This window comes from Microcaecilia unicolor, chromosome 5 (assembly GCF_901765095.1).
Source record: "Microcaecilia unicolor chromosome 5, aMicUni1.1, whole genome shotgun sequence".
Lineage (NCBI taxonomy): Eukaryota > Metazoa > Chordata > Amphibia > Gymnophiona > Siphonopidae > Microcaecilia > Microcaecilia unicolor.
In genome coordinates, this window is record NC_044035.1 from 179,339,195 (window position 1) to 179,363,792 (window position 24,598).

Sequence of the window (24,598 nt, forward strand, 5' to 3'; positions counted from 1 at the left end):
ACCGGTTGCACAATAATGGCCTTAAATTTAAAACGTGAAATTTAAATATCATAGCCTTGAATTTCCGGCATGCTTGAGAGCCAGAAACCTGTTGCCAATTTCTTCTAAAGTTCTTTATTTAGGGATAGTATTTGACCGTGGCTTAAGTTTTAAGTCATGGGAGTCTCAGCTGTCACAGAAATCCTTTAAGTTCCTTCAAAGGCTAAAGTAATAAGTACATCTATCAGTTAGTATTAGATCCAGTTGATTTGGTCTACCAAGGCCTTGTTCCTGCTTCTACTACTAAGCCATTACAAATGATATGGAATGTCGCTACCTGGCTTGTTTCAAGAAAGAAACACAACTGCATCTCTCACCTGTTTTGTACTCCGTATATTAGTTGCTAAATTAAGTGGCACCTCAGGTTTTAAGGTTGCTTTGTTAATTTTTAAATTTATAAAATTGATACCATTGTAACACTTGTTTTGAAGATGTTGACAATCGGCCACCTCAGTCACTAAAATCTCAAGATGCAAGAAACTTGGATCCTCCTTTGCTGCTATATACATAGAGCAGGAAAGCATGGCCGCGCCTTCTCTACAGTAGGCCCAAATATATGGAATACTCTACCAAATCACGTCGAACATAATAGAATTTTAGAAAACAAGTTAACTCCCCACTTTTTTTTTTTTTTACTCAAGTATGTGAAGGGTTGGCGATATAATTTTAAAATTTGTAATCGAATGTAGTTAATTGCACCTCAAACTAATATCCATTTTTATGCCGTTCGTTTATATATTGCCTGTTCTCTCTCATAATATTTGACTGGTTATGTCTTAATATTTCACATGATTTTTAGATAGATGTGGATACTTACTGGGAGTACAGTTGTACCTCAACTAAATTTTGATTTTTTCTATCCCGTTGAAGTCATATAATTGGCATAGTGTACTTTCTGAACTAGGGATGCTTTAGTTTCATTGGTGTTAAAAAAAAAACAGCCCTACTTTCCATAAGGTAAAAATGATTTACTCCGTTTTTAATTTATTAAAATCCTAACTATCCCCACTAGAACATCCTTGGCATCGATCCCATAATGACATATTAAGGTTAGAGTGGAGAAAGACCATGAAAACTTATAAAATAGCAAGTTATAGTGCTAAAAAAACAAATCTTACTTTGCCTCTTTGATAGATAAATCCTCCTTCCAAACAGTTTTTTACTATTTTCTTGTACTGATACAGATGCTGATTGGTATCATTCAGAAACATATTTTTCCAACAAGATTATTAAAATTAGGAAATTAGTTCCCCCTATGTTACGTGCTGTTACTGATTTGTACATTTCAGCATAGTCAAATATTCAAGCTTTTCCTGTCGACAGATTATAGGATTCTTTTTAGCCTATTAAAAAGGAGCAGCTGGCTACTCTTACCAAAGTTAACCTCATCCTCCTGTATATTAGCTTCTCATCTTATATTTTGAAATCACCTCCTTCTTTAGTAATTGAATGGCTTTTTTTAAATGTTTAAACAATTTTTTATTGAACAATAAAACTTTACAACCATTATCTTTCATAAATTGTTCATCTTTTCTATTACTTATAACCCTCGTCCTCCTATGAAGTAATGAGTATACATACATTGATGGGTACAGGACAAAGATAAAATAAACTTCAACATTAGGACATCCACTCATCAAACGCATAAACGGGGGGAAGGTCTGTCTCTTGGACTCACCCCCTGCAATTCCCATTCAACGGTCTGTGTCCCAACATGTTCCTTCTCCTCAATGACTTCCTAATGTTGCTCATAAACCCCCCCCCCCCCCCCCCCGCTCATGTCTGATAAATATGAACTTTACCAACCATTACAGCACATTAAGAACCAAACTTCTCCCCCTATGGGTCAGAGAGTCTATGTATGCTCCCCAGAGTTTTAGAAATGCAATTCGCTTTTTGGGCCCGTGTTTGGCTTCTTTTGCTTCCCACATCATCAACTGATGAATTAAGTTTCGCCAATGCCAATATTCTGGCCCCGTGTCAGGCGTCCAGTATTGCAGGATACATTTCTTTGCCAGCAAGGTAAATTTGCGAAATAGGAGCGTACCCCCAGGTGACCCTCCCCCAACTGATCCCGGGAGATTCAACAATAACTGCATGGGTGTACACGGTATCTGATGACCCAATAGTTTTGACAGATAGATAGTTATTTTCCCCCAATACGCTTTAATTTTCCTACAGTCCCAAAAACCATGATAAAAGGAATTTTCTGCACTCCCGCACCGCCTGCATATTGACGTCTGCATCCCCCCAAACTTCGCTAGGTGAACCTGGGTCATATAGGCTCGATGTATAAAGCGGAAGGCAGATTCCCTATATTGTGCTCCACTGATCATTCATGATATCCCCTTCAACTGCTTATTAATATCCCATGATGCTAGGCTAATTCCTAAGTCTTTTTCCCAGCGCACTTTCAGTTGTGTAAGGTTTTTGGGATCTGTTTCCGCCCACAGTGCCTTGTGTAAATCCAAAATGGATGGGTTCGTCTCAGAAACCTCCTCGAAAAAGTGTTTTATCTTAGCTCCCAGTTGCTGGGGGCTTTTTTTTTTTTTTAATTCTCTCTTAGGGTTGGGACATTACCTCCTGAGCTTAGTGGGCATTGTTCTTACCCCTGTTATAAAAATAAAAAAAAATAAAAAAGTTAACACTGATCCTAGTTTACCTAATATACGACTGGTGGCCAGCATTCCACTTAATTGTTTTAGGGGTAGATGCACTAAGGTCCTCGGAAGAGCCCTTCCCTTACTAATTCCATAGCGAATCGGTAGGAAACGGCCATGCATCAAGGAAATGGAATGCAAATAAGCTGCTCGTTGTACCTCACTTGCATTCTCTATTCCCTCGGAAGCCAGGCGGCCGGTCGAGCATGCGCAGAGCAGCCAAGCATTATGCTGGCTGCTCTACGCATGCCAAGAACGTCCTTCACTAAAACAAAAAACAAACAAAAAAAAAACTCGGCCCCATAATCGTTGCAGGCTTTCACATGCCAAGGACGTCCTTCACAACAAAAAAAAAAAAAAAAGGGACTTCCCTGACAGGAAACTTGTCAGCAGCCTGAAACCTCAGAGGAGAAAGTGTGCTGAAAAGAGCCCTAGTTAATTTAAGTGCTACTGCTCTTGGTTGTGTAACATTTCCATTGTTTACTGCTTTGCATGTTAAAGGCAGGCTTACATCAGGCAATTAGGAAGGACTTCTCTGAAGAAAAAAAAAAAAATCCAAGTGCTGGTCAGGGATGTCTAACAGGAGCTGGACTGCAGCTTTTGTGATGGGCGTCCTTCTTGGAGGTGTTTTTCTTACCTGCAATTAGGAAAGACTTCTCTGAAGGAAAAAAAAGGACCTCCCTGATTTTCTTACCTGCCTGAATGGCCACAACCACAGTTCCCCAGTCACCTGGGGGTACGCTCCTATTTCGCAAATTTACCTTGCTGGCAAAGAAATGTATCCTGCAATATTGGACGACTGACACGGGGCCGGAATATTGGCTTTGGCGAAACTTAATTCATCAGTTGATGATGAATTAAGGCTAAAGAGTTAGTATTCCAGAAATACAGAAAAACTCAAGAAGAGGAGCACGGGGAGGAATACTGGATGAAACTGAAAGAAGCCAAGAGAGAGATACGTCTGGCGAAAGCGCAAGCGGAAGAACAAATGGCTAGAAATGTAAGAAGGGGTAACAAAATTTCTTCAGGTATATTAGTGAAAGGAGAATGACTAAAAAGGGAATTGTGAGACTGAAAGATACTGCGAACAGCTGTGTAGATAATGATGAAGAAAAAGCAAATTTGCTAAATGGGAAAATTAGGTTCTTACCATGATAATTTTCTTTCCTTTAGTCATAGCAGATGAAGCCATTACGTATGGGTTGTGTCCATCAACCAGCAGGGGGAGATAGAGAGCACTCAACTTTTCTCAGTGCCTCATGGCCAGCTAGCTCCACTGCCTCTTCAGTATTTGAAGCTTCCAAAGCAGTATGGCAAACCGCAATGGGAATAACATGAACTTTCCTCACAGCGAACCTTAACAAGAGCATGAACTCAAAAAAGGAGGGAATGAACTCATCCTCCTGGAGGGAATAAACTCGTCCTCCACTTTGTATAAACGGAGGGAATACTTGCATCCTCCTGGAGGGAATAAACTCATCCTCCCAAAACATGAACTGGAGGGAATGAACTCATCCTCCTATAACTGTAACAAGAATCCTGAAGACTGTTTTCCGACTCCCCAAGGAAGGAATATAACTTCAGGAAACAAGAACAGCACCTAAAATCAGAATCACTGCAATACAGACAATCATACAGGGAGGGGGTCATGGCTTCATCTGCTATGACTAAAGGAAAGAAAATTATCATGGTAAGAACCTAATTTTCCCTTCCTTGTCATCAAGCAGATGAAGCCATTATGTATGGGATGTAACAAAGCAATCCCTAAATAGGGTGGGAACAAGCCACACCACGCGCTAGCACCTGTGCTCTAAAACGCGCATCCCTCCTGGCAGCCACATCCAGCCTGTAATGTCGGGCGAAAGAGAGCTTAGAAGCCCATGTTGCAGCACTGCAAATCTCATGAAGAGATAGTGCTCCAGTTTCCACCCAAGAAGAGGAAATTGCTCTTGTGGAATGTGCCTTAAAGGCTTCAGACGGAGCCCAGCCAGACAGCAGATATGCTGAAAAGATAGCTTCTTTGAGCCAACGGGCAATAGTGGCTTTAGACGCTGAAGACCCTCTGCGAGGACCTGCAAACAGCACAAAAAGATGAACAGAGGTCCTGAAAGAATTTGTAATTCGCAGATACTGCAACAGAGTCCTGCGCACATCCAAAAGGTGCAACTGCCCAAATGAACCTGGAAACTCCTCCTCAACAAAGGAGGAAAGAACAACAGGCTGGTTTAGGTGAAACGCTGAAACCACCTTAGGCATGAAGGAAGGCACGGTCCGAACCGTGACCCCGGACTCTGAGAATTGCAGAAAAGGGTCTCTAGAGGACAGCGCCTGGAGCTCTGACACCCGTCTCGCCGAGGTAATGGCCACTAAAGACGGCCTTCAGTGTCAAATCTTTCTCTGAAGCACGCCGAAGCGGTTCAACGGGAGCCCCCTGAAGGGCCTTCAATACTAACCCCAGGTTCCAAGCTGGACAAGGTGCCCGCACGGGAGGACGGAGCCGAAGCACCCCTCTAACAAACCGTGCCACATCTGGATGAGCCGCTAAGGACATGCCTTCAACCTTGCCACGCAGGGAGGCCAATGCTGCCACTTGCACCCGCAGGGAATTATAGGCCAAGCCTTTGTGTACACCATCCTGCAAAAAGTCCAGAATCAGCGAGACAGGAGCCCGCAACGGAGAAAGCGCTCTTGAAACACACCAGACTTCCGTGGCTTATGCCAGGATTTGGCGCCAGTTTGAAGTGGAGCGCTTACGGGCCTGCAGGAGAGTGGAAATTACCTTATTTGAGTAGCCTTTATCTCTCAATTGCACCCTCTCAATTGCCATGCCATAAGACCAAAGCGGCAGGCGTCCTCCATGGCCACCGGACCCTGTGACAACAGGTGCGGAACCAGAGGTAACGGAAAGGGAGCCTCCAACAGCATCTGTCGGAGGTCCGCATACCAAGGCCTCATGGGCCAATCCGGGGCGATGAGCACCACTTCTCCTGGATGCAGCTGAATCCGCAGGAGCACTCGCCCTATCAAGGGCCACGGAGGGAAGACTTACAGCAAGCCCAGGGGCAAGGGCTGAGCCAAGGCATCCAACCCGGCAGAGCAAGGATCCCTCCGTCTGCTGAAGAAGCACGGGACTTAGGCATTGAAACTGGTCGCCATAAGATCCATCACTGGCTTGCCTCATTTGGCACATATCTGCAGGAATATATGGTCTGCTAGTTCCCACTCTGCTGGATCAATCTGATGCCTGCTTAGATAGTCGGCTTGCACGTTGCTCTGACCTGCAATGTGAGCTGCTGACAGGGACTGTAGATGCAGCTCGGCCCAGTGGCAAATTTGTTCGGCCTGCGCGGCTAGAGCTCTGCAATGCATTGAGTGCCGCCTTGTCGATTTATGTAGGCCACTGCTGTCGTGTTGTCCGACATCACTCTGACAGCCAATCCTTCCAGGGTCACTTGAAAGGCCAGAAGAGCCAGAAACACCGCTTTCAACTCCAGGCGGTTGATGGACCACTCCGACTCCTCAGGTGTCCATAGACCCTGGGCATGCTTCCCCTTGCAATGTGCGCCCCAGCCCTTCAGGCTGGCATCTGTCACCACTAGGCACCAATCAGGGAGCGCCAGCAGCATTCCCCGCCGCAACATGCTGTCCGAGAGCCACCACTCCATACTGAGGCGGGCCGCAGGGAGCCAAGAAAGTCTGCACTGATAATCCTGAGATACTGGAGACAATCGTTGAAGTAGAGAATACTGTAGAGGTCTCAGGTGCACTCTCGCCCATGGCACCACTTCAAAGGTGGCCGTCACTGATCCCAACAGCTGGACAATGTCCCAAGCTCGCGGGCGGGGCATCCTCAGGAGCAGACGGACCTGATTCTGAAGCTTGCACTGCCTTTGTTCGGGAAGAAACACATAGCCCAAGGCTGTGTTGAACCTGGCCCCCAAATATTCTATAGATTGCGAGGGGGTCAGGTAACTTTTGGCCATATTGACGACCCAGCCCAGAGATTGAAGGACTGAAACCACTCTGGCTGTAGCTAGATGGCTCTCTTTTCTGAGTCTGCTCTGATGAGCCAGTCATCTAGGTACGGGTGAACCCGGATACCCTCTCACCTGAGAAAGGCAGCTACTACCACCATTACCTTGGAGAAGGTTCGGGGAGCTGTGGCGAGGCCAAAAGGTAAGGCCCGAAACTGGAAATGTTTTCCCAACACCGCAAACCGCAGAAACTTCTGGTGCGGGGGCCAAATTGGTATGTGCAAGTAAGCTTCTTTCAGGTCCAGAGACGTGAGAAACTCTCCTGGCTGTACCGCCGCAATGACGGAGTGCAGGGTTTCCATGTGAAAATGCCGCACTCTTAAGGACTTGTTTAGCTCTGTTAACTGCAGGATCGGGCAAAAAGACCCGCCTTTTCGTGGCACCACAAAGTAAATGGAGTAGCGGCCTAGACCTTGTTCGGCGGGAGGCACCGGGGTCACAGCCCCTATCTGGCACAGACTGTGCAGAGTCTCCTCTACCGCCGCCTGTTTGGCGGCAGAGCCGCATCGGGACTCCACAAACACGTCTCTCACCGGGGCATCGAATTCTATGCGGTATCCGTCTCTGATCAGGTCCAAGACCCACTGATCTGCAGAGATTTTGGCCCACTCCTCGAAAAAGAGGGAAAGTCTTCCTCCGATGACAGGAAACGAGGAGAAGGCCGGCGCACCATCATTGAGAGGGTCACCCCTGAACTCCAGGCCTTGAACCAGCAGCTGTGGAACGTTTGTCCGAGCGAAAGGAGTTTCTCTGCTGAAAGCGGGCACGCGAAGTGAACCCAGCAGCACGACCCGAGTGGTACCTTCTAGCTTCACGGAAGCGAGGTCTGTAAGAGGAGCGGACCGCCTGACCCTTAGAGGAAGGCTTCGGCCTATCTTCGGGCAAGCGCTGAGGTTTGGAATCCCCCAGGCCTTTAACAGTGTTTTCCAGCTCCTCACCAAACAGGAGAAGGCCTTGAAAGAGCAACGTCACCAACCTTTGCTTACAGGCCATGTCCGCCGCCCAATGTCGTAGCCAAAGAGTGCGGCGAGCCACCACTGCTACAGCCATTTGCTTAGCCGAAGCTCTGACCATATCATAAAGGGTGTCAGCCAAAAAGGACAAGGCCGACTCCATCCGCGGAGCCACTTCAGATAAGGTCTCCGCTCCATCACCGGGCTGTTCCACTGCCTGCTGTAACCAAGCCAGGCAGGCTCTAGCAGCATAACAACTGCATGCAGATGCCCGAACAGTGAGACCTGCCAAATCAAAGGACAGCTTCAGAGTTGAATCAAGCCTGCGATCTTGAATATCCTTCAGGGCAACACCTCCTTCAACAGGGAGGGTAGTTCTCTTTGTCACAGCCGTGACCAGGGCATCCACTTTAGGCATTGCAAAGCGAGCCAAATGTTCCTCACTCAGAAGGTATAATTGCCCCATAGCCCTGGCAACCTTCAAAGGTCCCTCGGGGTCAGTCCATTGAGCCGAAATAAGCTCTTGGATGAAGTCATGCAAAGGAAAGGCTTGAGCAGGCTTTCTGGTACTAGCCATCCTTGGATTAACCGAGGAGGCTGTGCCACTCCCAGGGTCTTCAATCGAGAGGGCTTGTAAGGCATCTAAGATAAGCGCTGGCAGCTCCTCGCGGTGGAAAATCCTCACCACAGACGGATCATCAAACTCCTGTGGCAATTCTGCACCCGACTCTGGCTCCTCAGCCCAAGAAATTCTGCCAGACCCCTCAGAATCCTCATAGCCCGACCACGGGGGGAAAAGGGGGGTACGCCACAATCAGAAGGGGAATTAGCCCTTCTGCGTTTATCAGGAGGATAAGAAACAGGCAAAGCCAACTCCAAAAGGCCAGGATCCACCGGGGGGGCAGGCAGAGGGTCCGAAGATCCCTGTGGAAGAGCTCTTTTAAGCATGCATGCCCTATGCTGCATTAAAACAAAATCAGGGGAGAAAACCGCTCCCTGACCGCGCGAATCCTGCCCAGGGCTATCAGCTCTATTATTAGCCTCACTCAGAGGACCAGACGCGGATTCAGGGCTCTCCGTCGCAACGGAGGCCGCGCCATGTGGAAAATCCAAAATGGCGTCCGCTGCCAGCTCAGAGCGCGAAAGATCGTCGCTTGCCATGCTCGGGCCGGCTCTACCGTCTGTACAGCACAAATTGGAGCCCCGCTGCTGATTTGTGCTTGCCACATTTAGAACAGCGCTTTACAGTCTCCGCAGCCATCGCCGAAAATGGCGGTAAAATTCAAAAATGGAGGTTCGCGCCAAAAACGTCCCGATCGCGGACCCACCCCGGAGGAGTCAGAAAACATTCTTACCTCACTGGACCGAGTATCACAGTTCATGTCCTGCAGAAGAATTTCAAGAAAAAAAACCTCTTTTCCAAGATCGCTGCGCTAAAGCGCGACGCGACTTTAATTATTTATTTATTTTTAACGCTGTGAGGAAAGCAGAGGCAAAGAGGTAAATAAAAACAATCCGGAGGCTCAGATAAGTGGGAAAGGCAGGGAAAGGCGAACCAATGTGCCTACATTCACTGAGTGGGAAAGGACAGGGAAAAGCAAGCCAATATGTCCACATCCACGGGGGCATGGGTAAGGCAGGGAAAGGGCTGACCTATGTGCCTTCAAAGTGAAGCTGCTATAGTCTCTAACACCCCGGCTAACAACTGGCAAGCCAGGAGCCACCCCCAGGCAGATTTTAATGGAGCTCGAAGAAGCTGCAGCCACCCTGCTTGGGGAGATAGAGAATACTGAAGAGGCAGTGGAGCTAGCTGGCCAGGAGGCACTGAGAAAAGTTGAGTGCTCTCTATATCCCCCTGCTGGTTGATAGACACAACCCATACGTAATGGCTTCATCTGCTTTATGACAAGGAAGATAAAGGGGGGTTTTTTGGGGGGGGGGGGCGGAGTTTTTTTTTGTTTTTTTTAAAGGTCTTGAGGGGTCAGGATCGGGTAGGGGTCCATGCACTGTGAGCACCTATCATTTGTCGTTTATTAAATTTGCTATAACATTTTTGTTGCAAGCAAATTAAAGTCTTTTACATGAAAAACAGTAAACTACAATAAAACTGAAACGAAAGCCAATGAGGATAAGAAAGGACTAACTACCTTTATCAATCACACAAGAAAAAGGACAAAAGCATAATACAGAAACAAAAATTCAAAAACAGAATCCAAACATAAATAACCATACATACAACTCACATCTGCCATCCCCAGTCTTGTCGCAGAATCAACTTGAGCCTATACATCAAAAGACTGCTGAAAAAGATGAGTCTTCAATACAGCTCAAAAGGATGCATAAGAAGTTTCAAGACAAAGTTGCCGTGGTAGGGAGTTCTATAGTGCTGATGACAGAAAATGAAATGCGTTAGATCTGATGGATTCTCATCTAGTTTAAAGTGGTGTGGAAGGACTAACCTATTATCTTTCAGTAAGTGCAAAGTACGAGAAGGTGTGCAAGAAATCACCAAAAAAGCAAGATAAGCAGGAGAACCACTATAAAGAACCTTATGGGTTAGAATTAAAATTTTAAATTTAACCCTAAATTCAATGGGTAGACAGTGAAGCAGCTGGAGAAGAGGGGAGACATGATCATAATGGGATGCTCGACATAGTATAGACGCTGCCTTATTTTGTAATTTGTAAAGTTTGTAACCTCTTAAGATTATGTTTAGAAATGCAGGTCTAGATAACAGTTGTATCTGGAATGAATAAAAAGGCATAGAACAAAGTGCATCAAATTCCAATAGATTTATTATACATTCTTGTATTCCACTGTTATCCATAGAAATCAAACAAAATAAAATATGGAAAAGAAAATAAGATGATACCTTTTTTATTGGACATAACTTAATACATTTCTTGATTAGCTTTCGAAGGTTGCCCTTCTTCGTCAGATCGGAAATAAGCAAATGTGCTAGCTGACAGTGTATATAAGTGAAAACATTCAAGCATTACTATGACAGTCTGACAGGGTGGGAGGATGGGGGTGGGTAGGAGATATGCATGGGGACATCAAAGCATATCATTGATATTCTAACAGGATGGGTGTGGATAGGTGAGGGGTGGGGTGATCAACAGAGACATACAGCTTTATGGTTTATAATGGGCTAGGAACCCCAGATCCTTGTTAAGTCCTTTCTGTTGGGTGTTAAAATATTCAATCATTCTGACTTCAAAGGTTTTACGTTCTTGTATGGTTTTAAAGTTACCTTTCAGGATTCTCACTGTGAAGTCACTGGTACAGTGTCCTGGTCCTGTAGAATCCTGTGAGAATCCAGTGAGAATCCTGAAAGGTAACTTTAAAACCATACAAGAACGTAAGACCTTTGAAGTCAGAATGACTGAATATTTTAACACCCAACAGAAAGGACTTAACAAGGATCTGGGGTTCCTAGCCCATTATAAACCATAAAGCTGTATGTCTCTGTTGATCACCCCACCCCTCACCTATCCACACCCATCCTGTTAGAATATCAATGATATGCTTTGATGTCCCCATGCATACCTCCTACCCACCCCCATCCTCCCACCCTGTCAGACTGTCATAGTAATGCTTGAATGTTTTCACTTATATACAGTCAGCTAGCACATTTGCTTATTTCCGATCTGGCGAAGAAGGGCAACCTTCGAAAGCTAATCAAGAAATGTATTAAGTTATGTCCAATAAAAAAGGTATCATCTTATTTTCTTTTCCATGTTTTATTTTGTTTGATTTCTATTGATAACCTTAAGCGTGGACTAACATGGCTACCACACTCCTCTACTTAACACTGTTATCCAAAAACAGGTTTTGGTTCGAAGTGGCTTACAATTTACATTCTGATTGGTGGTTTACAATTAGAAAGTGGAAAGGATATCGCTAGCTTATTTAGTTAGTTTACGAATTAATCTCAATTTATGAAAAAGAAAAAAAAAAAGAAACCAGTTTTATTAATCTGAGGACCAAACGACAAGAGCAGAATCCAAAATGCCTCCTAGATAATGGAAAGATGAAACAGGAATGATGTGCCTACCAAACAGAAAGGGATTAATAATTGGTGAGGATAATGATCCAGTAACCCAACAACTACAGTTTTTTCAGGATTCAAAACTAAATGATGATCTGGAAGCCAACATGCCACAAGTTCTAAGCAGGATTGGAGAGGCTGTAAATCAAATCAACTGAATCCAATCCGTGTAATAAACCAAAAGAAAACCATCAGCACTATGCAGTGCAAGCAGACTCAAAAGGGCAGGTCCAGACCTGCCGTACAATGTTGCTTGTTAAAAGGTAGGCGCTCAGGTCTGTGCATTGCTTGGAATGCTCATTTTAATACTAATGAGCTCATTGTAACGTACTTGCATAGGTCTGTCAGTAGCTGCTATGGGGAACTGTTAAAAGGGACACTGAACCCCATTCTGCATTACACATAAAATATTTGCTTTAGACAGGCTATAACCAGTCTAAAGCAAATGTTCCAAGCACGGTAACTGTGCATTGAACCCTCAGTCTTGGCACTCCACACAGGTTATACTCCAGTGCCATCTTGGAAGCCTAAGGCAGTCATATCACTACCAGGAAAGAAACAGAAATTACGGTAGATAAGGGCCAAATGGACCATCCAGTCTGCCCATTCTCCGTAAACACTATCTACTCCTTTCCCTAAGAGATCCCATGTGCCTGTCCCATGTTTTCTTAAATTCAGTCACAGTCCTTTTCTCCACAACCTCCACCAGGAAGCTATTCCACACATCCACCACCCTTTCCACCTCCTGTACATTAATGTGGCATGAGTTATTTAAACATCTCTACATCCCCTCTCCTTCTTCCAGAGAATACATATTGAGGACTAAAAGTCTTGTTCCCATATAATTTATGACAGAGACCACTGACCAATTTTGTAGATGCCCTCTGCAGCAACTCTGTCCTGTTTATATATCCTTTTGTAGGTGCGGTTTCCAGAATTGCACACAGTATTCTAAATGGGGCCTCACCAGAGACTTCTACAAAAGCACTCATTTATCCTGCTGACCATTCCTCTTCCTATGCACCCAAGCTTCTGGCTTTGACAGTTACCTTTACTACCTGTTTGGCCACCTTAATATCATCAGATACGATCACCCCCAAGTCCTGCTCTTCTTTCGTACAAAGAAGTATTACATTCCCTATACTACTGATTTTCAAACCTTTTTTTTATCTTGCAGCCCACTAACAAGGAGCAAAAATTGACAAGGCACACCATCAGTTTTTAAGGATATATACATTATCACTTAACAAATGAGTATTAAGATTGTGTTTAAAGTTTAATAATTACACTTTTAATCATTTGTGTTATCTTTATAGTTTAATATTTTTACCGAAGGCACAAGTTGGCAAAAGAGCAACAAAACACTTCAAAGATAACAAAATTAGCCACAAATAACATACATTCAAAAACACAGAAGGCAGCATACAAAAAGTATTCCAATTATCATGTCCTCTGAGCCATAGCAAACTAACTCTCCACTACTAAGCACATACAAATACAAACCTGAAAAAAATTGTATGTATACAAATATGACATAACAGTAACACTAATTCCTATTATTCAAATAGCAAGAACCCTACATACGAATAGGCAGCACTACAAATATTACACTGTGCCCAAAAATAACAATACACCTCCTCCTATTAGTAAGACAGAACAAGTGAGAAAGATACAGATCGCTACACAGAAGCTACATGCCCACAGAATACTATACCTCAGACACACATAAAACACAGACAGGCCCTCATCAAATACAGAACAGGATCACAAATTAGAAATAGTGATATAAAGACAAAAATTGAACTGGGAACTCCAAGAAGTCAAACTAGGCATATACCACAACATGGGAGAAGTAAAAACAGAAATGCATTTCCTCTTATACTAAATACAAAGACATCCACAAAGTACATTTCCTAAACTAACATAGTTAATAAATTCAAAGTAAAACACTCTTTCTACCTTTGTTGTCTGGACATTGTTCCCCATCATGTTGATCCTAATTTTTCTTTTCTGCTTTCCTGTCTGTCCTCTGCTCTCTTTCCAGAGGCTGCTGTTCATTTCTCTTCTCTCCTCCTGTCTTATTCAATTCCCTTATTACATCTGTTTCTGCCACTGCTTGCCCTGTTGGAGGCTGGATACTGGACTAGATGGACCATTGGTCTGACCCAATATGGCTATTCTTATGTTCATCTTTCTTTCTTTTAGTTCTTTCCTCCCTTTATCTGCCTCTGTCAACTCAGATTTCAACCACTTTCTCACACCGTAGTACTCCATCTATTTTTTTTTTAACTTTTCAACTACCTACCAACTTTCCATCTCCTTCTCTCTCCCCCTAGCTCTCCCAGTTCCCATCTCATTCCTTCCCCTGCCTCCTAATCCCTTCTGTCTTTCCTCTACTCCCCATTACTGCATTTTTACCCTCTATAAATATTACCCTTCTCTTACTTACCTCCTTGGCAATCCCCCCCCCCCCCATGACCTCTCCCTTATGACTTCCCCATTCCCAGTTTCTATCCTCCCTCCACCCCCTCCCATATTTGTTGGCCAGCATCTCTTCCCTATGTCCCTGACTCTGTGGTCCAATATCTTTCTCCTTCCCCTCCACCTTCAGGTCCATCATCTCTTTCTTTGCCTCAATCTCTTGGATCCATCATTCCCCCCCCCCCCCCCCCCCCCCCCCCCCCCCCCCCCACCTCCAGTCCATGGCTTTTCTCTTTTTCTTCCCTAGCTCCACTCCATTCCTCAGGTCCAGTATTTTTCTCTTTCTTCCCTACCCCTCACACAGGTCCAGCATTTTTCTTTTTCTTCCCTCCACCTCCTTACAGTTCCAGGGTTTCTCTCTTTCTTCCCCCCCACCCCCCAGGTCTACTTTAACCCGAATTTTCAAAGAGGTTCCCCAGCAGCGGCAGTAATTCTCCGCCACTGCTTGCAGCCTCTATTCTGTTGCAACCTGTCCCCTTCTGATGCAGCTTCCTGTTTACGTGGGAGTGGAGTAGGGCAGAAGAGATGCTCCAAGCAACGGCTGAAAATTACTGACGTTGCTGGGGAATTTCCTTCCAAGATGTGGTTTACGGTAGAGTCAAAACAGGGAGAATGCAGCACTGGGCCCCCTGTTGTTCTGGGTCCTCGGTTGCCAGAACAGTCAGTCTGCTCCTGCCTGTGGCACACCAGTTGAAAAACACTGCCCTATACTATACCGTTCCCTTAGATGTTTGTAAACCAAGTACATGATCCTGCATTTTTTAGCACAAAACCTTAGTTGCCAATTACTGGGCCATTCTTCAAGCGTCGCTAGATCTCTCCTCATGCTATCCACACCCTCCAATGTGTCCACCCTATTACAGAGCTTAGTATCGTCTGCAAAGAGACAAACTTTACCAGACAGTCCTTCTACAATATCACTCACAAAGATGTTAAAAAGAGCCAGCCCAATGACAGATCCCTGGGGAATACCACCGATAACATCTTTTTCCTCAGAGCAAAAGGGTTTATTATTCAAGGATGATAAGCCCTCCCTGCACAGGTACAAAACTTAGCTTGTGAGCCCATTAGAAACAGAGAAAGTACCTGTACACACAAAATGTTAACCGCTTTTGGTTGCACCACAATCCATGGTCCTTTACATTACCCCCAGGCTACCCCCATACAATACAACATGGCTTGCAGTACTACTAATTTCAGCTTTGTTATCCCTTCAAGACCTTTATGAAAGTAAGGATCATCTGTTTATACCATACTTTTTTAAAATTTCATTACCACTTTTGCCTCCACTGCCTTTCCAGGAAAGCACCACATGCATAATCTACCACCCTTTCACTTATGTTAAATAGCCTTTACATTGAATCTGCCTTTCCAGGAAAGCACCACAGGAATAATCTACCACCCTTTCACTTATGTTAAATAGCCTTTACATTGAATCTATCAGTTCAAGATTGCTGTAAAAATAAACTAAGCTATGGCAAATGGTACAAGAACAATTTCAAGATCTTAGAATATTAAAGTTTTGTTTATACTAAGTTTTCTATAAGATTTTGCTTTAGGTCTAAAATTTTACAATCAATTTATGTACCCCACAACTTGTATGTTATTGGAATTCCTGATATAAAACTGCTTAAACCACCTTAATATGTTATAGAAAACAACAACATTGTAATCTTCTTATATGGACCTCAGCTTGGGAGCTAAGCAAACAGTCCATTCAAATGTTGCTCAGAAAATCCCCATTTTGTCACTGGTCCATGTAAATTTTCATAATATAAAAAGTAATAAAACATTAAAAATTTGTTATATTGTTATCATTTAAACTTGTAAATCAATGGGAAAAGTATTTAGATTATTCAGGAAAATAATGTCAGCTTCAGAGGGTTTTTAATCCAACATAGTACGTTTCGCTGTCAAGCAGCTTTGGCAAGGATACCCCCCTCTTATAGTCAGTATACATGCCAACTACTCATCTTGACGGCTTTAGACCTGAGTAGGCATGTTAGTATACCAATGATAAAGGGGGGGGGTATCCTTGACAAAGCCGCTTGACGGCGAAACATGGACCATGTTGGATTAAAAACCCTCTGAAGCTGACATTATCTTCCTGAATAAGCTAAATATTTTTCCACTGATTTACAAGTTTAAATTATAATATAATATACAAAAATAATAAAACGTTACAAATTTATTATGAAAGTATACATGGACCAATTTTGAAATGGGGATTTTCTAAGTGACATTTGAACGGACTGTTTGCTTAGCTCCCAAGCTAAGGTCCATATGAGACGATTACAATGTTAGTATTTTCTATAACATATTAAGGTGGTTTAAGCAGGTAGAGTTTCTTATACCAAGTGTAAAACATTTTTAACTACTTGCCTAAGAAAATAGCAGTCTGTAGTTGTTGGTAGACTAAAATTGGGATTCCTGAGGCATACCATCATCCAATGTGCCTGCTCTCAAATATACCAAGGGGCCTTTTTTTTACTAAGCTTTAGGTATATCGTAATTATTTTTTCTTAATTTTTTGGGAAAGGGATGCCACGGGTGGAGAATGGGCATGGATGCACTATTCAGCTAATGCACTAACATTATTTATTTGGATTTATTTACTGCCTTTTTTAAAGAATTCACTCAAGGCAGTGTACAGCAAGAATAAGTCAAACATAAGCAATTGACAATTACAGCAGTAAAAATATTCATAGTATGCTACATTATAATGCCAACACAATACACAATAAAACAATGGAGAAGGGTAGATAGTGGGGTTCCCCAGAGGTCTGTGCTGGGATTGCTGCTTTTTAACATATTTATAAATGATCTAGAGATGGGAGTAACTAGTGAGGTAATTAAATTTGCTGATGACACAAAGTCATTCAAAGTTGTTAAATCACAAGAGGATTGTGAAAATTACAAGAGGACCTTATGAGACTGGGCATCTAAATGGCAGGTGACATTTAATGTGAGCAACTGCAAAGTGATGCATGTGGGAAAGAGGAACCCGCATTATAGCTACGTAATGCAAGGTTCCACATTAGGAGTCACTGACCAGGAAAGGGATCTAGTCGACATCGCTAATGGGACGCTGAAAACCTCTTCTCAGTGTGCAGCTGCAGCTAAGAAAATAAATAGAATGTTAGGTATTATTAGGAAAGGATGGAAAACAAAAATGAGGACATTATGATGACTTTGGTTTGCTCCATGATGCGACCGCACCTCAAATACTGTATTCAATTCTGGTCATCGCATCCCAAAAAGATATAGCGAAATTAGAAAAGGTACTGAGAAGGGCGACGAAAATGATAAAGGGGATGGGACAATTTCTCGATAAGGAAAGGCTAAAGCGGCTATGGCTCTTTAGCTTGGAGAAAAGATGACTGAGGGGAGATATGATAGAGGTCTATAAAATAATGAGTGGCATGGAACAAGTAGACATGAATCACTTGTTGACTCTTTCCAAAAATACTAGGACTAGGGGGCACGCAATGAAGCTACAAAGTAGTAAATTTAAAACGAATCAGATAAAATATTTATTCACTCAAACTGTGGAATTCGTTGCCACAGAATGTGGGGTTTAAAAGAGGTTTGGATGGCCTCCTAAAGGAAAAGTCCATAGACTTGAGGGAAATCCACTACTTATTTCTAGAATAAGCAACATAAAATGTATTATACTGTTTTGGGATCTTCCCAGGTACTTGTGACCTGGATTGGCCACTGCTGGAAACAGGATGCTGGGCTTGATGGACCTTCAGGCTGTCCCAGTATGGCAACACTTATGTACTTATGACAGCATAGGGTATAAGCAAAGATGGAACATACAGATAGATAAGACAGAGTAACAGAAGTAAGAAAATAAGAGACTAGTTAAAGAGTTGCAAATGAGGCTAGAAAGGTGCTTGAACATGATCTTGGCTTGGGTAGGAGTGGATAAACATGTCCTGCTATATGTGCAGCTAGTGTTATTTACTTCTTCTGTTAAAGTAATTGAATAACACAGATTTACTGCGAGTGCCCTTACCGCCTCCAAAATAGGAGATGGTAAGTGCTCCTGCATTACTTTCTTGAAATGTCACAAGCTAATGCTAACATTAACTTACAGACAAATAAAGATTGATTTTATGGCCATGCTATAAATTGGCTCAGTGTGCAGAAAATATCCAAATAAGCAGTACGACTACTAGTTTAATCTGTCATTTTACCTTTTTAGCCAAATAAAATTACGAGCACTTTTGCTGGATTCAAAATATTACAGACTAAATAGTCAACAAGCTAGTAACTCATAGTATTCGTTTATTATTTTACCGTTGCCCTTTTTTTTTTTAAGTTGTGAGTTATTTTTGTCCTACTCAATGTATCCTTCCCCAAGAGGAGAATTACAGAGATAATAATAATCACTGATTTGATTAAAGTACAGGTTTATGGGAAAAATAGTGCGTTATTACACTTCGTTGCCTTAAGTTTGCTAACGTTCCCACATTTATGAAGTTACCAAATCAAACCTAATTAAAATTCAGAAATCATTTATTTTATCCAGCTCGACCGCAACAAATTGCAGATCTTAAAAAGTATACTGTGCCTTATAGTAGAGCATGGGGGCTCATTTTCAAAGCACTTAGCCTTCCAAAGTCTTCCAAAGTTCCATAGAAACCTATGGAACTTTGGGAGGCTAAGTGCTTTGAGAATATGCCTCTTAGTGAACCAAGTACCAAATATTTTGCTAGCAGACAACTGGTTTATTGTTAACCAGAGTCCCCTGCCTATGAACTCCCTCAAACACACCACTATCATTCCTCTAACCTTCCCTACCTAAAACAGCTGATCGTTAACTAGAGCCCCTCCTCCCTCAATATATTGGTCTCTCCGTATTCCAAGCACCCTTTCGCCGTTTCTATCCTTCACTGATCTCCATTCAACCTGCCCCCGCCTCTGGGTCCATCTGCCACACACACCCCTCTCACCTCACGCACGTCCTGCAGACACTCCAGCACGGCCAAGTTGTTGTTCCAGATGTGCTTAGAACAAACACGAATCACGTCCTCCTTACAGGCCTCTTCCTCAACCAGCTTCCATCCTCCGGCTCGCCGCCGGTGGCGACTGCTGCTGCTGTTGGAGCTGTCCCGGTAGTAAACCAGGTCCACCCGGCAATCCCACAGCCCATTTCCATTCGTGTTGACCGGCTCCGCGGAGACTACAGAGACAAGAGCCACAGGCTAATCCGAGCACCTAACAGCAGCAAGAGCTGCGGCATCTTAACACGTCCGCAAGCAGACATATTGGAACTAGCGAGTGACGACGTCAGTGACGTAACACGTATTTAAACCAGGAGCCCGCCATGGTCACCAAGCGTGCGTCTGCGCGAGGGGGTGGGGATCATGAAAGTGAGAAAGAGCGACAGTGAAAAGCTTTGTATTAATTTACAGAAAGTCTCTGAACTATCCAAAGACAACAGCACAGACTTTTATTAAATATGTGACTGACGCTTCCAATCATTAGAGTTCAGTTTCCAAATGTTTTGTATTGATTTTCTAGTTTTAGTTTTGTTTGCCACTCCCAAGATGGCGATAGGCAGAAGCCATGAGCCTCACTTATGACCTCCGTCGCACTCGCTTCTTATGAAGAGTTAATGAGACGAACTTGTTGTTTGTTGAGTATGGGTATACCCAATCTAATTTTATTAAATTTAAAATAATCCTTCATTAACCAATCCTAGCTAGTTCCATAACAGGCCCATAGGTATACTACCAACTACCTAGATTAATCTTTTTCTTAGACTTGTATTTATAATCACTACAAAATGGGCGGACTGAGTGTGGTCTGGGTCCCCTGCCCGGCCGATGCCTGACATCCCCCTACTGCCATGCTGCTGCCCCCCTACCACCGCAGCTGATGGCCCTGGTACAGTGGCATAGCCAGACAGCCAGTTTTGGGTGGGCCTGAGCCCAAAGTGGGTGGGCACAAAATTGTATCTGCTCCACCCTTCCTCCACCTCAAAATATAAATACTTTAGCTAATGAGGATCCTCAAGCTCAGTCAACTGAAGACTTTCTCTAAAGGTGGCTAGAACACTCTTTTTACCAACCTTGGCAGGCAGCAGCAATGACCCTCAGCCACTAATGCCAGCACCCCACACACACTTAGCTGTCGATGGCTCAAGTCAAGGATGCTGTTGCCAGAGCTTGGTAGAAGGGAGTTCTGGCCACCTTTGGAGGAGGTCCTTAGCTGGGGATGCCTGGGAATCCTCACCAGCTATACATCAAGGGTTAGGACTGGTGTTAGACCTGCTTGGGCCCAGGTCAGAAAATAAAGGAGGGCTCCCTTCCCCGATTCCCTCTCCGCCTCCCCTCCAATTTCCCACCTACCATTACTATCACACCAACAGACCCTCACCAAATACAGAACAAGGGATCACACATTAGAAATAAAAATATTTAGACAAAATTGAAAAGGAACCCCAAGAAGTTAAACATAGCATTACTGCAACACTGGAGACATTAAACAGAGATGCATTTCCTTTTCTACAGAACACAATGCAAAGACATTTGCTATGCACACTACCAAAAGCTAACATATTCCATTTAAAACATTCAAAATAAAATGCTTTGTTTCTACCTTTGTTGTCTGGACATTTTATTTTTCCATCTTGCTGGTTCCAATTTCTCTTTTCTGCTTTCCTCACTGTCATCTGCTAATTCTTCTTTATTCAGCTGCAGTCCATTTGTCTTTTCCCTCCTATCTGTTCCCTCACTATTCCTGCCTCTGACATATTGATCATTCCTTTTTAGCTCTTTACAGTACTTTTTTTGTAGAAAAAAGGTGCCGGTACTCATATTCGGTAAAACAAAATATGAAGTGCTAAACCCCTACGAGAAAAGCTACACTGGCTTCCACTTAAAGAACGCATCATGTTCAAAATGTGTACTCTGGTTCACAAAATCATTCACGGAGATGCCCCAGTTAGTAGTAGTAGTAGTACATGTCAGACCTGATACCACCCAGGAACGCTAAAAAATCATCTCGCACATTCCTTAATCTTCACTTCCCCAACTGTAAAGGTCTAAAATACAAACTAACGCATGCGTCAACCTTTTCCTACTTAAGCACACAATTCTGGAACGCACTGCCGCGCAACTTGAAAGCAATCTATGAACTAACTAACTTCCGCAAACTACTGAGGACCCATCTCTTTAAAAAGGCATACCACAAAGATCAACAAATGTGAACTTCTACACATATATCCAGAATTGCCTTACGATATTTGCTTATTATACTACTATCATGCTTTATCATTATCATGTTACCCAAGATCCTTATGCAATACTAAATGTCTATGTGTAAGCCACCTTGAGCCTGCAAAGAGGTGGGAAAATGTGGGATACAAATGCAATAAATAAATAAATAAATTATGGGCGGGGTCACAGCATATGGCTCCACCCCTATGATAGCCACACCTATATTAACCACACCCCTTATACCAGCTATGGCGCATATAACAGACATCATTGAAAATATACTAGTACTAGTTAAAAAGGCCCGTTTTTTTCATCAGAAATAATTTCTGTAAGCTGTTATAGCTCCAGTATACCCAGAGCAAATAAGACAGCAGATGTAAATTCTCAAACTGGACATATTTTAAACACTAACATTAAAATAAAATGATTTTTTTCTACCTTTGTTGTCTGGTGACTTTGTTTTTCTATCCATCCCAGTCTGTGATTCTGCTGCTCTCTATCTGTTCCTTTAACTCCGTTTCCAGAGCTTCCTTTCCATTTATTTCTTTACTTTCCTCCTTTCTTCTTCATTTCTTGCCATACATCCAAAAGTAAAAGCTGGGTCCTCCTCCATGGAATTGACTGGAGGAGGTAAAACGTGGATCCAGCTTTTGCCTATTTTCTCCATCCATCTCTTTCCCTCATCTCCATCCATGTGCATCTTCTTTTTTCTTTCCACCCCTCCATCCATGTCCAGCATTTCTCCTCTCTTCCCTCCCCTGTATCCATATAAAGCAATAATTCTCTCTCCCCTCTCCTTCACCCAACTCCAGCATTCTCCTCTCTCCCCGCCAACCCCTCCATCCATCCATATCCAGCAATTCTCCTCTATCTCCTGTTCTCCCCGCCATCCATGTCCAGCGATTCTCCTCTCTCCCCTGTCCTCCCCTCCCATCCATGTCCAGCAATTCTCTCTTCCCTGCCCTCCCCTCGATTCTCCTCTCTCCCCTGCCCACCCCTCTCCCATATCCAGCGATTCTTCTTCCAGCCCATCCTCCTCCCAGCCCGTCCTCCTTCTCCACTGCCTGCCAGCGTCGGACTCAGCAGCACAAACGGTGCAGGCAGCGATTGAAATAGGCTATCAGCATTGGAGCTTCCCTCCAACATAGGCGAGACTCGCAGAGGGAAGCTCCGACCTGACAGCCTCTTTCAATTGCTGCCTGCACCGTTCGTGCTGCTGAGTCTTTAAAAAAAAGTAAGTAGGGGACTGAATTTTGGGTGGGCCTGAACCCAAAGTGGGTGGGCACAACATTTTCTTTCTACACCTCTTCCCCAGCAAAATTTAGTCACACTAATCAGATGCATTTGTCACACAGGGGTAAAGTGCTGCTTTTCAGTGCATCAGGTTTCAGAAAATAATTTATTTAATAGCCTAACACCCTTTTCAATGAGCTTTCAGAAGCCAAAATCTCCTGCCTCAGGTCAGTATAATGCTGTTATGGTATTGTCAGGTTCTCAGGTTCAGAGCCCGCGGGGCTGGGCTCTGGAGCAAACGTGAGCCCTTGGGCTGCTGACGAGGAGCGACAGCAGCAGGCAAAACCCACCAACCAATGCTGGGCAAGCACACTGACACCGGCAGGGAGTGCAGGCACCGCCCAGCAAGCCGGAACACACGGACTGGAACACGGGACTGGAATTCCCCGGACTGGAACACTGGATGGAGCACACCGGACTGGTCCACACAGCTTCACCTGCACTAGTTACTAAGCCCCCCAGGAGTTGAGCTCCTGGGTTTGAGTAGCCGGCAGGACTTACTGGACGACACAGGGACCAGGACTAGAACAGGCTGTAGCTGAAGTGCGCCTAACTCCTAAACTGACCAAAAGTGTTCCTAAGCCCGGCACCAACCAAAGAGCTCCTAAGCCCTCCACTAACAGCAGTGCTCTTAACAGAAACTAACAGGGGTGCCCTACTCCCTACACTAACAGAAGTGCAGGGAAGCCACAAGGGAAAAGGAAGGGAAGACAAACGCCAGACCTAACCCTGATGCTTCCTAAGCACCAAGCTGCGGCAGCTAAACATGGGTTCTCACCCCGGTGCTTCCTAAGCACCCAGCTACAGCAGCTAAACACAGGTCACGAGGAAAAGCGGGGAAAGCACAAAGAAACAAGCAGGAAAGCCAAATACCCAAACAACAAAAAGTGCTTCCTAAACACTTACTAACAAGGGTGCTCCCAGCACCAAACTCCAGCACTGCACTAACAGCAGTGCTACACACCGTAGCAAAAGGGAAAGCAGAGGAGCCAAAGGGAAAAACAGGGAAGTCAAACACACAAGTCACAAGTGCACACTGACTGCACTAAACTAACCTGGACCTAAAGCAAGTAGCCAGAAGCAAACGCCACTGTTGCAAAGGCCCTGAAGGAAACAACACCACTTCCTTATCAAGGCCCTCCCTGATGATGTCACACTCCCTAGACCTAGGCAAAAGCGCACTGACCCAGAGAGGCCCAACCCACACCAATGCAACACCGTGAAGCACTTGAAGCCAGTACACCCAAAGAGAGGTAGAGCTAACTCAGTCCACCCACACAGCTGGAGTAAAGTAAAACAATTAACCCCATGCTGCTGGAAGCTGCCAGCACAGAGAGACAGAGCCAGCTCAGAAAGGGCAGAGAAAAGAAACAGAAGCCAGCTAAGAAGCTGACCCCCAGGAAAGAGGTAAGTTTGAGAGGGGTTCTGACCCCAATCATAACAGGTATCCTCTCCTGACCTAAGGAAGTATTGGTCTCTGAAACGTTATTAACACAGGTACCATATTACTTGATCCTAAATTAAAATAACATTATTTTCTTTACCTTTGTTGTTTGGCCATTTACTTTTTCTCTTTGTGTTGCTCCCAGTTTCTAGATTCTGCTTTCCTTCATTTTCGCTTAACTCTTCTGTGCCATTTGTCATTTTCTCTGTCCAGATTTAATTCATTCTCACTATCCATTCTTTAATTTCCTTCATCTACCTATGTCTTTTCATCTTTTTCTTACCCTTGTTCTCCAGTCTTTCTCTACTCCCCTTTTCCATCTAGCAGCTCTCCTCTTTCTCTCCCCATCCTTCGTGTCTCTCCTCTTTCTCTCCTCATCCTTCGTGTCTCCCCTCTTTCTCTCCCCATCCT

The 24,598-nt window shown here is 44.0% G+C and overlaps 1 protein-coding gene across 1 annotated transcript in view; it reads right to left on the reverse strand.

Annotated features, from left to right (window-relative positions):
* Nucleotides 1–19,493, reverse strand: part of GLG1 (golgi glycoprotein 1) — a 435,835-nt gene extending 416,342 nt beyond the window's left edge. Inside the window, 4 exon segments of the mRNA XM_030203623.1 lie at nucleotides 19,180–19,305; nucleotides 19,307–19,374; nucleotides 19,377–19,424; nucleotides 19,427–19,493. Coding sequence (XP_030059483.1) covers nucleotides 19,180–19,305; nucleotides 19,307–19,374; nucleotides 19,377–19,424; nucleotides 19,427–19,493 — 309 coding nt within the window.
* Nucleotides 19,494–24,598: the final 5,105 nt, after the last annotated feature.